Source organism: Phaethon aethereus (genome assembly GCF_964289735.1).
Source record: "Phaethon aethereus genome assembly, chromosome: 3".
NCBI classification, from domain to species: Eukaryota; Metazoa; Chordata; class Aves; order Phaethontiformes; family Phaethontidae; genus Phaethon; species Phaethon aethereus.
The window spans coordinates 20,542,557-20,557,155 of NC_138576.1; the positions used below are offsets into that span (position 1 = coordinate 20,542,557).

The 14,599-nt window shown below is 37.6% G+C and overlaps 1 protein-coding gene across 1 annotated transcript in view; it reads right to left on the bottom strand.

Annotated features, from left to right (window-relative positions):
• The window catches only part of TRAPPC12 (trafficking protein particle complex subunit 12), a gene marked incomplete at both ends in the record, with an annotated part of 57,035 nt that overhangs the window by 30,841 nt on the left and 11,595 nt on the right, over positions 1–14,599 (bottom strand). The window contains 2 exons of the mRNA XM_081997339.1: positions 10,120–10,258; positions 11,095–11,208. Coding sequence (XP_081853465.1) covers positions 10,120–10,258; positions 11,095–11,208 — 253 coding nt within the window. The remainder of the gene's footprint in view (positions 1–10,119; positions 10,259–11,094; positions 11,209–14,599) is intronic.

Consider the following 14,599-nt stretch of genomic DNA (forward strand, 5'->3'; position numbering starts at 1 on the left):
CTCTAGCATCTGTTTCTTCTTTCTTTTTGAAACTCATGGCATAAGTACTATCCTGCAAGAAATTTTACTGTAAGCATCCAGCAAATTCACCCAGTGAATTTCTGTTACTTACTGCTTATTAAACAGGCTGCTAACTTTATTTAAAATCTCAGAAACACAGTTTCTGCTCTCTTCCTCAGTTTCCTTGTAATCCTTCTGAATAGCAGAAGAATTTTTTTTTTTTTTTGGAAGAAAGCACAAAACTGTACCCGTGCTCTCACACAAGTGTGGTAACAGGGGAAAACAGAGGAGAAAAGAAACAAGCTTTTACTACTGGTAAGGCTGTCTTACCATTCCATGTAAACAGTATTTTTTGAAAGTGCTGACTTTGAACAGTTAACTGAGCTCACTAAGAATTTTGGTCTAAACAACAGGATGTGGATTTGTTGTTCTTTGACATCACCTATCATATTGCATCGAAGGCTCATCATTCAGCCTTTTTCTGCTGAAAAAAAAACAGTGTGGAGGAGCTCATTCCTGGTTTTAAAAAAAATATACGACAGAAAAAGAAAATGAACCCAAATCTAGAAAAACGGAGCTTCCACTCTGTCTTGCAAGACACAGAAGTTTAGCCTTCTGATAAGTATTCCTTAATGTTTAATATGGAGACGGTGACAAATGAAAAAGAGTTGAAACCTAAAAATGCATGCCTAAGATTTTAGGAAACACTGTAATTTTCATTTTACATTGTCTAGGTTAACAAGAAAACAAAGGCGAAGAGGTAAATGACATTTGTTGATGACTCTAGTAGATCAATAATAACAGTGTTATGAAGGTCTGAAAGCCAGGTTGTAGTATTCAGAGTACAAAATTTAATTAAAGAGCAAATTAACAGCAGGGAAAAACCTCTACCTGCCTCAATAAACACAGTTATATTGGAGAAAAAAAAACAAAACAAGAAAGTAAGATTGACTACACGAACACTAAGCTATAACAGAAATACATGTGCTTGTTAGATTAAGAATGACATTATATTGTCTGAAAGGTTTCACCTACTTGCTTACTGTTAGGCCACATATTTAAGGCACACAGTGTAACACATTTCTTTATAATAGGTTCCTATACAAGTGAGCATATATATTCCTGTGATTTCCCACTAGGGGGAAGAGAATTTTATATAAACACTGGATTTTGGCATGTGCTGTCTTCTGCAAAACTATTTGAAATCAAACCCATGTCCTCTATTATATTTCACTCAGTACTGAATTTAACAAGGCAACGTGTCAAGGAAATGTTTAAAACAAGTAGCATATCCTGTAATTAAAGTGTTTACTTAAGAGCACAGGAGAATGGATTTTGCTCTCTACCTCATGCTTCGTATTTCTAAAGAAGTAATGCCCTCTTACATAGCAGAAACACATCAACTAAACTTCGATCATTTCAACAAAAGGCAATACCCTACAATTACTACTATGTATTGCAATTTTATTTTTAAGCTGAGTAAGTCTTATTCTAGCTTGCTGTTTTACAGTTGATCTCTGTTGCTCCTCTTTAGGGATTTCATAGTAATTTATCTATAAAAAATTCATAACGGAAAAATGGTTTAATTTAAGACGATTCTTTTCTTAGCTCTCACCTTTAAATACAGTGGAGAATTTTTTCCAAAGAATATGATTTTTGATTGTCACTTTGGCATGAATTAATCTCATTCATATATATATTATCAGCATAAAAAAGGCAAAACTAAAAAGTGAAAAAAGGTCTGCTGAAAGGAAAATGGATACTCCAAACTCATGGGAACAGATGGAATAAATAGTAAGATCAGGTAGAATTTTCTAAGACCAAAAATTTCCATTTCTATTTCTTTATGAACAGCTGCACATTTTCATAACTGTCATAACATAAACATCACCTCATGTCAATCAAATTCAAACTGCAGCCCTCATCTGCAGCCCTTTTGGAGCAGAAAAAAGCAGATTCCAATGGCTACCCATTTTATCTTCTTATTTTCTTGTTGCAAACTCAGTAACCAGAAATGCTTTCCGATCTGCCTTCTACAGCTTATTCAACAAATCTTAAATACCAAAAAGCAGCAGTAGTGAAATCATAATTTACTGAAAGCATAACGTGGGATCTTATGACAGTAAAAAAACCAAAACCAAACCCTTAATTGGGTAAAAGAGAAATACAGAAAATCCAGTTTCAGAAAGATATTCTGCTTTATACATAGGTATACACACAGAAATGTGTATCCTTGCATTTATATGCAAGCACACACTTCTACGTACTTCTACAACAGTATATTTGTATAATTTATAAAGCGATTTCTAAGAGTGATGATGTAGTAACTTTGAATCCTAGACTCACTGACTCTGAATTAAAAGTACACTTAAAAAAATCGAGATTCAACAGACTAGTTTTCAAGCTTTTATTACTTTCATTCAGAGAGACTGAAGAAGAGATAGGCACCTAAATGTTTGTAATCACTGAAATAAAATGTTTTGAGAATTTTATCTGAAATTGCATGTTTCCATGTACTTCACAATTTAATTGCATGTGACCTAAGAACACAGTTATTCTGAATTAAGATCTGGTTTTGAAAGGTTTCAAAATTACTTTTTCAGGAATCTGGAGTTATTTGCACTGAAGCAAGGAAAACATAAGAGAGAGAATGCAGAAAAACCCTGCAGCAATTGCCCTACCACAAAGAGATCACCATAGATCTTACCTACTGATAACTGTAGTATGGCAGAGTTCAGAAATTAGTTACTTGCTCACCTTTAAGAAATACTACATAAAGCTGGTACTGTCTACAATGAGACTACAGAGCCTTGGGAAAGAACACACAATTAAATGTGTTAGCAGATACCCCCTTAAAATTATACATACACTTCTTAACTAATATTATTTCAGAAAAATGTGTATTTGCAAGTCTGACTACTCTGAATCACCAGCTGGAACCACAACACTTGAGTAGTATTTATTCAAGTTGTATTAGCTGATCTCATAGGTAGAAGGTAGTTCTGAAGCAACAGAACAGATAGCGAATTTAAAGAGACAACAGAGATGTACACAGTACTGTAAATAAAATAACTGGCAAACCAGTTCCTCTAGAGGCTTTAATATGTTTTTTTACTGTCAACATGAGCTTGAATGAAAAACTCTTCTCAGCAACTGCCAAGAGTGAAGCAGTCTGACATGGGAGTGTAAGTTCAGGCACAGCAGTATTTATGGTAACATATGAGAAAACCAGTACCACATGTAACAATGATCGGAGTCTTTTTTTTCCCTTCTGTTTTCCTTCAAAATTTATTAACAGATAGGAGCACTCCATACGCTACAATTTCTTTAGCCCGTGCATTTCTTCTCTTATCTCTGTTTTTACCTCCCTTTTGCCTCCCCACCCACCACAATTACTTTTCTTTTTTCCCCACACCACTTCCCATCCTGTTACTACAGTTCTCCCACTAGTCAGAAGTTGATGAGGATTAAAAAAAAAAAAGGGGGGGGGAGGGGGGGAAGTTTCATTTATAGCATCATCCAAAACCATGCTGAGCAAAAAGGAACAGAAGCTTCAGCAAGGCTGCTTCCTAGTACCATAGACAAGCAGGAGAGAAGAAGAAAGGAAGACAGTAAACTCAAAATGGCCAAACGTCACTCTAAAGGCATCACTACATTTACTGTGAAAGCATATAGGAGATAATTTCCCCAGTCCATGCCTGTCCTTCCTTATGGCACAGGCTGACATTCAGAGAAGCAGGACCAAGCTTCAGAGAGCAGGTAGACCTTGGAGCTCTACACAGTCCTCTGCACTACACACAGTCCAGATGCCTGTAAAATGACTTCTGTGGGCATTAGAGAAAAACTGTGGATCAGTGTTTTCACAGTAAGTGCAGTGTCTCTGCATCAACAGACATATGACAAGTTTCCTACTACATATTTTGCTATTTTATAAGCTTATTAAATATAACAACAACAACAACAATACATTTAAACCTTAGACATCAGCACTGAAAACTTGTTTACAACATGGGTTTGAATGACTGTTCTAGACCATGTGTGATAGGATTCCTTTAGGGCGATCTGAATTTCAAAACTGAATAAAAGAAACAAATTAAAGGCACTGCTTGACTAACTAAGGGCACATAAAAAATGAAATCTCACACAGCCAACTATTTTACGTACCAATTTTTTCATGTATTCCTGCTAAAACTTCCAAGCACAGTGGATATTACTGAAGTCATAAAAGTAATATAGACTTAGTGAAATATGCTAAAACAACAGTTGTGAAGTCTAGACTCATACTACTTTGAGAGAAATATATGTATTTTATATATATATAAAATATCTTTTTAATCTGTCACTATCCATCTGAAAGGGTCAGCCTATTGCAGCACACATTAGTGTATCCCTATGGTTGCAACACAGACACGCTTTAAAAAAAACTTGTGCCAATATTAATAACAGAGTTCTTGGGAAGGTGTGCAGTATGAAATCAGTTTCTAGAGCACATACAACTAAATATTTAACAATATGTTCCTTATTTAGGCACTTTCCGCCAGACAACAGAAGACTGATTTCATGTTAGAGGAATACAGGTGATGCTGTATTCTCACAAGGAAAAAACCCACCCCTATACATATAAACCTCTGGTCAGGGGAACAGAAGTCCTATTTTTACTTGTGCACAGTTGTTTTTTTTTTTTCCTTCTTAATTCAGAATTAATTATTCTCAATTATTGTACCTTTGGAACACTCATTTTGGTAGCACTAACTTTTCTGTAACTTACTGGTCTATTAACCAGAAACAAGACCAAATTATCTCATAAAAGACTGAAATAGCATTTTAATGTTCCATTTTAACTGTTGGCTCTCACTCTCAGAAACACATAGGCATTACCAATGGAAACGATATCTTATGTTAGCCGATCTATCATACGAGTGAGTTTATGAAGTATCATGAGGAACACAGAAAGGAACAGCATGAACAGAAGTGGGTCAGACTGTGTAAACATAAAGACAAAACCCTGGGGGAAAAAAAAATGCTGAAAACCATTAGTCACAAGAACGACAATAAAAATTCAGCCTTATATACCCCACAGAGTACGATGGCGATGTGCGCGAAGTAATCTGGAACAGAGTTCCTGACCTAAGTACCTACCTGTTACAAAACAAAAAAATGTTATATAAAATCAGACTTTTCGGTTTCTCTCCGCAGATGAATTTAGAAGAAATAAATCTATAACTGAATAATTTTAAGATTTTACTAGAAAATGAGAATGGTTTGCTCTCTGCCCTGTATCAAACAGGAACGATCGCAGTTACTCAAGTAATTTCATTGGCTGATTCAAATATCCCAGCAGATTCCACCCCCCTCAGATGGTGCACACCTACAGGCAATGGAGATGACCGAAGAAAGAGACCATAGAAACAAGGAAAGGAAGATTTCAGAAAGATTAGACCTTACAGCCTTGATGAAGACAACAATAATGGGATCCATGCACAGCAAATGCCATACAAAATCTCAGGATAAAGCAGAGATTAGTAGCATTGTCGAAAGGGAAAGAGCCTTGGGAGAACTTCAGAGGAAAATTAAAAGGAGCATGTTGGCCATGTTAAGTTAAATTAATGGAAAAAATATCTTCCATGCCTCACACATTTACTTGGAATTTAAATTCTTTGAGGTATATTACTTAGAGATTAATGGATGAGGGACTATCCTCACTGCTCTAAGAAGCTCAGGTATATAAACTTTCCTTACTTCAAGCATAGAAAACACAGAAAACTTTCTAATTTATTATATTTCTTATTATGAATATTTTGAATACAAAGAAATGATGCAAAATATTATATGTATTACAATTAATGTGTATTATATATTAATTATTACTATACTCTCATTTTTAAAATTTATTTGTAAGTGCTTCCTCCATTTATATACTATGAATCAAAATTACAATGTTGAAACAGAACTCTTCCTTTTATGCTTGTTACACCACAAAATGATACATAAAATTACCAAACAGCAGTGGATTGTGGATTCATACTAACACATTTCAACCAAAATATATGAATGATTTACATCTATTTTATTATTTAAATTAGCTGGTTAACGATGCATGTATACTAAATTTCTTTATCGATAACCCAGCACTGCATAGTTTAATGCTAGCCAGAAGAGAATTGCTTGTTCCCTCCTGTATTCCTGCAAAAAGTATCTCCCTCTCTGCCCTCCCCCCCCCGGCAAAAAACCCCCCTTCTGTAGAAGGAAGGTTTAATAGCTGTTCCCACATCTTAATCACATTGTATTTCTATGAGATGATATCTACAACCAGCAGGTCAGCTCCGTCCAACCTTGATCTTATTTTTTGTACAGATGATCAGGGAAGGCAACCGGCCTGGCTGAACAGGGAGATTTTGCTGGGACTCAGGGAAAAGAGGAGAGTTTATCACCTCTGGAAGAAGGGGCAGGCAACTCATGAAGAGTACAAGGAGCTCGTTAGGTCAAGCAGGGACAAAATTAGAAAGGCAAAAGCCCAGCTAGAGCTCAGTCTGGCCACAGTCATAAAGGATAATAAAAAATGTTTTTACAAATATATTAACAACAAAAAGAGAGGCAAGGAGAATCTCCATCCCCTACTGGATATGGCGGGGAACATTGTCTCCAAGGACGAGGACAAGGCTGAGGTACTTAATGCCTTCTTCGCCTCAGTCTTTAATAGCCACTCCAGGTATCCACAGGATATTCAGCCCCCTGAGCTGGAAGACGGGGATGGAGAGCACAATGTACTCCTCATAATCCAGGAGGAAGCAGTCAAGGACATGCTAAGCCACCTGGACACCCACAAGTCTATGGGGCATGATGGGATCCACCCGAGAGTACTGAGAGAGCTGGCGGAGGAGCTTGCCAAGCCACTCTCCATCGTTTATCAGCAGTCCTGGTTAACAGGGGAGGTCCCAGAAGACTGGAGACTTGCCAATGTGACGCCCGTCTACAAGAAAGGCCGGAAGGAGGATCCTGGGAACTACAGGCCTGTCAGCCTGACCTCCGTTCCAGGGAAGATTATGGAGCGGTTGGTTTTGAGAGTGCTCACAGGGCATCTGCAGAACAGCCAAAGGATCAGGCCCAGCCAGCATGGGTTCATGAAAGGCAGGTCCTGCTTGACCAACCTGATCTCCTTCTATGACCAGGTGACCCGCCTAGTGGATGAGGGAAAGGCAGTGGACGTTGTCTACCTGGACTTTAGTAAAGCCTTTGACAGCGTCTCCCACTGCATTCTCCTGGAGAAACTGGCGGCTCGTGGCTTAGACGGGTTTACTCTTCGCTGGGTGAGGAACTGGCTGGATGGCCGAGCCCAGAGAGTTGTGGTGAATGGCGTTAAATCCGGCTGGCGGCCGGTCACGAGTGGTGTTCCCCAGGGCTCGGTTCTGGGACCAGTCTTGTTCAATATCTTTATAGATGATCTGGATGAGGGAATTGAGTGCTCCCTCAGTAAGTTTGCAGATGACACCAAGTTGGGTGGGAGTGTTGATCTGCTGGAGGGTAGGAGGGCTCTGCAGAGGGATCTGGACAGGCTGGATCGATGGGCAGAGGCCAACTGTATGAGGTTTAATAAGGCCAAGTGCAGGGTCCTGCACTTTGGCCACAACAACCCCATGCAATGCTACAGGCTTGGGGAGGAGTGGCTGGAGAGCAGCCCGGCGGAAAGGGACCTGGGGGTGCTGGTTGACAGCCGGCTGAACACGAGCCAGCAGTGTGCCCAGGTGGCCAAGAAGGCCAACAGCGTCCTGGCCTGTATCAGGAATAGTGTGGCCAGCAGGAGTAGGGAAGTGATTGTGCCCCTGTACTCGGCACTGGTGAGGCCGCACCTTGAATCCTGTGTTCAGTTTTGGGCCCCTCACTACAAGAAGGATGTTGAGGTGCTGGAGCGTGTCCAGAGAAGGGCAACGAAGCTGGTGAGGGGTCTGGAGCACAAGTCTTATGAGGAGCGGCTGAGGGAACTGGGGTTGTTTAGTCTGGAGAAGAGGAGGCTGAGGGGAGACCTTATCGCTCTCTACAACTACCTGAAAGGGGGTTGTGGCGATGAGGGTGTTGGTCTCTTCTCCCAAGTAACTAGTGATAGGACAAGAGGAAATGGCCTCAAGTTGCACCAGGGGAGGTTTAGATTGGATATTAGGAAAAATTTCTTCACTGAGAGGGTGGTCAGGCATTGGAACAGGCTGCCCAGGGAGGTGGTGGAGTCGCCATCCCTGGAAGTGTTCAAAAAACGTGTGGATGTGGCGCTTCAGGACATGGTTTAGGGGACATGGTGGTGCTGGATTAATGGTTGGACTTGATGATCTTAAAGGTCCTTTCCAACCTAGTGATTCTGTGATTATGGTCCCAGTTGGTATGTTCAACCGTTAAAAATGAACTGAGGCATATAATAATGAAATAGAATATTTTCCTTATGCTCACCTTTTTACCATAGATACCCTCATAATTTGTATGAAATAGCTGCAGAAGTCGAGTGGTTGCTGCAAAGACAGTTTGGATCCAGAGTTCAGCCACAGGACAGGTGCCTGCAACAGCTGGCAAGACTGTCAGAACCGCTGCTACCTGTACGCTCTGTGGCATGAAGACTGGAATGCCTCAAATATTGACATGACCTGCAAGGATTCTTTCCTAGGCAGAATAACTTATTTTTAATACTGAAAAAGATGTGGAAACATACACACGGCCTGAGGAAGACTAATTCTCCTGTGCAGCACTGCATCATGTGCAAAGCTGCCAGAATATAACCAGATGCAAAGAACTGGCCAACCTGATGACCTCTCACTCTTAAAAATAACACTGTTCCTTCTCATTGAATATATCCAAGGCAAAACAGAAAATTTTTGCCTGTGATTGCCTGAAAGACAATAAGGTCAGAGGGACTTGTTCTAGGCAGTCTACATTGGCCTTGCTGGGCTACGACTGATGCTTTGCACTGCTAAATAGATGAAACAATCTCCCACAAAAAGTGCTAAGCTTTCTTGAGACCCTCCCATTCCTCAGCAACCTCAAAATCTCGGTATCCTTCTAGGTTACCCCATTGAGACTGCCAGCGTCTTACGTAAAATGGACTATATTTTTTTCAGAGAGCGGCACTGCCCATTACAACTGTTAATTACAAGCGTTTTATTACACACTGTGGATCAAATATGAAAGCCAAAGAACTGTTAAGATCACTCAACAGTGCACTTGCATCACAGAGCTATTTATTTCTAAATAACAGATTTAGAAAAAATAAAATTTCAAAATAGCCTGAACAGGAATGAAATTACTCTTAAAAATAGCAATTTTTCAAATCCAAACTCCTGGAGGACTAGAATACCCTGGGTAGTGGAACTATTTGGTTAACCTATGGGCTACTGGGAGCAGTGGGAAGTACTGCATCTATAATTTCAGATAAAATGCTTATAAAGAATTGAGGCTGGCGGTTTCTTTTTTCCTCTTCAACAATGGGATACATAGTTACTGATTTTGATTTAGTTTCAATTACTAAGCAAATAATATTACATTTAACCAGTATTCTTTTTTTATTAAGAAAAATTATCAAATTGGCTCTAATTTTTTTTTTTTTAAATCCTAGAAACCAGGAAACCTAAAATAAACACCTGCATTAGCATATATGCATTGACATGGAAGTGTTAAAAATAGCATATTGATAGTACCTGGATGAATTTAAGAGGAAAAGCTTATAGATTCTTTTTCCACAAGCTCTCATCACCTTTCACAGCCTGTTTCTGGCTAAAATGAACAATTAAAGTTTGGTTTTTTTAAATTTCAATACCCGCAAACTAAACTATTTTATTACATTTACTTGTTAAAAACATTCCTCTTTCAAATCAATGCTGTATCAGCATCATGAAATACATTGCCTACCTATGTTGTGATGGAATATTTTTACCCCTTATTGTTATTCCTTACTGCTACCTCCATAAGGCAAACAATGCTTTAACATAGTAGTTAATCATCTTCTTCTGGGGCAAAAAAACAAAATAAGAAATAATAATAAATTCACCAATGCTTAGACTTAAAAAAGCCTGAATCCATTATTTTATAATGACTGGTAAAAATGGCAAAACCACAAAGCATTTTATAAATCAAGTATCTTACCTTTTCGTCCAGGGTATACGTGAGGGTAATACTCGTAATAAAGATCAGGCTGGTCTAGATTTCCAAATGGTTCAAATTCCATTTCTGCATTTTGGAATAGATTCAGTTTTACCAGCAGCGCTAGTCTCACAAACCACAGCTAAAAATTAATACATATTAAAAAAAAAAAGGAAAAGACAAGGTCTGTTATTAGCCACATCCAAACACAATTTCAACTTTCTAAGGTTTTATGATAGAGCAGAGTAAAGAGTTTCTATGTTACTTGGTGATAAGAGTCAGGATTTGTATTTACATGCTCTTTCATAGAATACTTTTCATAAGATCATTAAAACAAAACACAGAGGACTGATGTTTTAATTGTTTGTAAAGGTATTCAGATTTTGAAGATGAAGTTTAAAGACTAGCCTGCTCCAAAATTAGAACATCTCTCTCTAAATTGAATTAGCATGTAAGAACTATCAATCTGATTTTTAATTGTTTCTCCAACTTTATGCAATTCTTAAAATTTATTATGATTTGGATGAAATTCCATGAACTTTATAGTTATTAGGGACAGAACCATGTGTTGTCATCTGGTCACATTTTGTCCAGTAAACACTTGTAATGTTTCACGTATGTTTATTAATTTACGTTCTTATTTTCTTTACCATTATGAAACATACTTCTAACATTTGAAATCTCACTACAAAGTTCACAGTCTAGTTAGTGTCCATGAACTTTGGCACAGTGAGTCTTCCAAGATGGCAAAACATATTCCTTTCTACTAGTGTGATTACCTTTAAAAACATACAAAATCGAATTTTACTTTAAAAAAAAAAGTTTTAAATGAAGACCAATTTGCTCATTACATAAGCGAACAGGAGAAAGTGACTTGCTACAATGCTTTAATAAGCTCAGGTTTTAGCTAATAGCAAAAGAAGTTTGATCATGTTAAAAAAATGGAAAAAAGTGATAAGAGTGCATCTTTAAACACACCTGTAAAGAATCCGTTGTGTGGCTAGTAGGCAGTCCACTTTTTTTATAGCCTTGACCATGTGCAGTTAGAAGCCGCCCACACAAGTCAACTGCTGCCCTCCAGTTTTTACTGCTCTGGGAAGAAGAAAAGAGTAAGTAGCAAGATCAGAAGGTCCCTAAAATGCACAACTGCTTATTTTGCCTGAAGCAGCTGCATGTACCCATCAGTAATAATGACAAGGTCAGAAGAGCTGGCCAGTGAGAAGCAGAATGTCATTTGTCAAAGCTGCACGTCTAATTGGGCAAAAAGTGAAATCAAGCATTAATAGTATCAGATCACTAAAAAGAATATACAACACCATATGGATTCTAAACCTAAAGCTATATAACGTTTGCTTATATACTTGAATATACTGTAATACTCACAATTTTGTTTCCTCCTCAAAAGGAGAAAAAAATTGCCAGCAATATTTCAATAATCACAACCAAGTTATTCTACTGTTATAAAGTATTTAACACCTATTCCTACCTCACTGACTTCAGTATTTCAGATTATAACCCCTAGTGCAGTTCATTTAATGAAAACAGACTTTCCTAACATTGCCCAGAACACGTAATTCTTATCAACTGAGAACAAAGGACAAAGAAACAATACAACGAATCAAAAGATAAACTCAGAAAAATAACAGTTGTTTCACCTATAAAATGTAAACATCTGAATTTCCATTGCATGCCTAACTTCAAAATATTCTTAAATATATTTTTTATTCATAAAACAAAACCATTCCTAATTAGACGAGTCACACTGTCTTGTCACACTGTCACCCTATAAATGTTTCTGCCTTGTACATGGTAGTGCAGCCATGTAAATAGCTAACTACCAAAAACTTAAAACACAGACTAATGCTTCATAGGTTTTAAGTTATCATAATTTTCTGTCATACAGAAGAGTTTTTCAAGAGACATGTATCCAGCAGGTCATTATAAAACAAATACATCTTTATCCTGAAAGCAATCATTTTTTTTTAATGTATTTAAGAAACTATTTGAAAAAGATAAATGTAATAGAAAACTGTCATGTTGTCTGATGAAATGTAACAGAACAGAATATATTAATATTGGTGCTTGCAAAGTTCAGGTACTGACCTTGAATTGGTATTTTATTAAATTATCTACAATATTTAGAGTTTAGAAAACACATCAATACAGCAAACAGTTACATATTAAAACTAGTAGTAACAGCTGAAAACTTTTCATATTCTCTGGCCCCCACTTCGCAGCCATATAGTTCAAAGGGCCCCTAAAAGACCACCATTGACCATCTCATCTCTCTCCTGCATTGTCAAATCCTAGCTAAAAATTTGAGTTTCACTGGAAATGCAGAAGTTGGCTGACAGCAAGACCACAAAGCAGCATAGCAGCTTCCGAGATCTCTACGCTCTTATGGACGAGCAGGAATTGATATGCATTTATAACAACCTTCAACACATACCTGTATCAACTTAGAAAAGCAGAAAGACACTGACAGGGATTACCTGAAATGCATTCCTCTTCTTCAAAGACAAATTAGTTTCTTATTATCCTTAAAACAGAAGTGGACACAGACTCTAAAACTGCTCAACTTTTCTTCTCAAGTGAGAGTTAGGATCCAAAAATAATAATGGAACATTTATGACAAACTTATGCGTTACAATTTTTAAAATTCTATTTCAAGCATGGATAAAAAATACTTTTTCTTTATAGAACAAGACAGGAGAAGCAAGTCTGACAACCATCATAAAAGCACTCTTTGCTGGAAAATGAAACACAATATTCATCATGATCTCAAAATTAGAGCTGCTTTGCTGGTCATGAAGCTTGCTCTCTGGAAGCTTAATAGAAGGCTGCTGGCAGTATAACTTAATATGAAATTAGCAGGACACATTATTGTCCTCTGGCAAATGGTACCAGGCTTACAGTTGCCAGAGTTGATAGCCCACCAGAAATCTTTATCCACTTATTTCAAACACCTCTCAAAACCCTGCAGGTCAGTCTCTTTCACATTTCCTGTGGCCTATAGCCACACAGTCCTAACAACCTGGGTCCCTTGTTCCCAAAAGTAATAGGGATTAACTTTCTTTGTAAGTCATAGAGGGTCAAAGTAAATACGGATACTACAGCTTCAGATATAGCATCAAAAATACTGAAGGATATTCTCAAAGTGTAAAATAATTATTCTATGACTATCAGGACATGGTCCTCCAGCAGCAATTGTGTGAAAACATTATTTTCTCCTACAGAGAATAAGAAAATACTGTCAACCAAAAATTATTGCCAAACAGTTCACTAACACAGTACCAGCCTGACAGAGAACTTCTCTCCAAACACGACATTAGCAAATCTTTTTTTCACAAACAGTACGGACCTGTTTTTCTTTCAATGAAAGCCACCAACTTGTATGATTTCTGGCTTTTCACACACTACTAGTCTGGACGTTTAACTTGTGAAGGGATTTTTTGGCAACATATAACATAACCAAAAATTAAAAAAAAAAAAAAAAAAAAAAAAGAACAAACCAAAACATTTCAGTACTGACTGCTGTACATACGCCAAAGCTAGGACAAGCAGATTAGCTACCCAACAGGTAATGCCACTGCATTATTCCTTGCAGAACTTCTCTGTTCTTTGCAAAATCAGAAGAGTTCCAGGGGGAGATTTACATACAGATGGGGAAGCTGCATAGTAAAACAGGTTTCAAATAAAAGAATTTATAGTTTTCTTTAAGAAAGACAGAACCAGCCCAGTAATTTTTTTATCTTTTCATTGAACTTCTTAAGCTCCCTGAGATTTGAATACTATGATTCTAGGTTTAAATCAAAGTAGTAAATAGTAGTGCCAGGATTCTGTCAGGCTATCACCCTGAAGAGATAGGCACTAAAAGTTGTATGCAGCTTGAGGTGATAGACTTATGTGTTACAGCTCCCCCCGCCCCCCCCCCTTTTTTTTTCCCCTCTCCCTTCAATGAGAGCTTACTTTGCCCACAAATATGACATGCCTTTTTTGGAACAAATACAGTATGTTTATTATCTTACTGCTTCTTTTCATCGCACCCCAACCTAATCAAATACTACATCTGCAGATTTAAGAGATAAAAATGACAGTGTAAGGTGATCAACTCTCAACTCCTCATTTTACTGACTTACATTCCACCACTTTCAAGATAAGAACCCAAATAAGGCTATCATGATCCCTTTTTATTAAAAGCAATAAAAGGAAACAGCCTAAAAACCATCTGAAATTGAGTCAACAATATGAGTTATAAATTCTGATAAATCCACACCTAAAGATCTGGTAATGCTTCTAGTCCATTTGGTCAAAGTTAAAAGCAACTGAGATATTCTGTACCTCCCAATGCTTTCAATAAACCTATTTTCTACAAAGAGGGATGAAGGAATGGGATGCAGGGTAGAAAGGAATTCCAGTGACTAAAACTAAAATGTTATAAGTTCAAATACAAGAATAGCACTGAATATATATCTTCTAGATT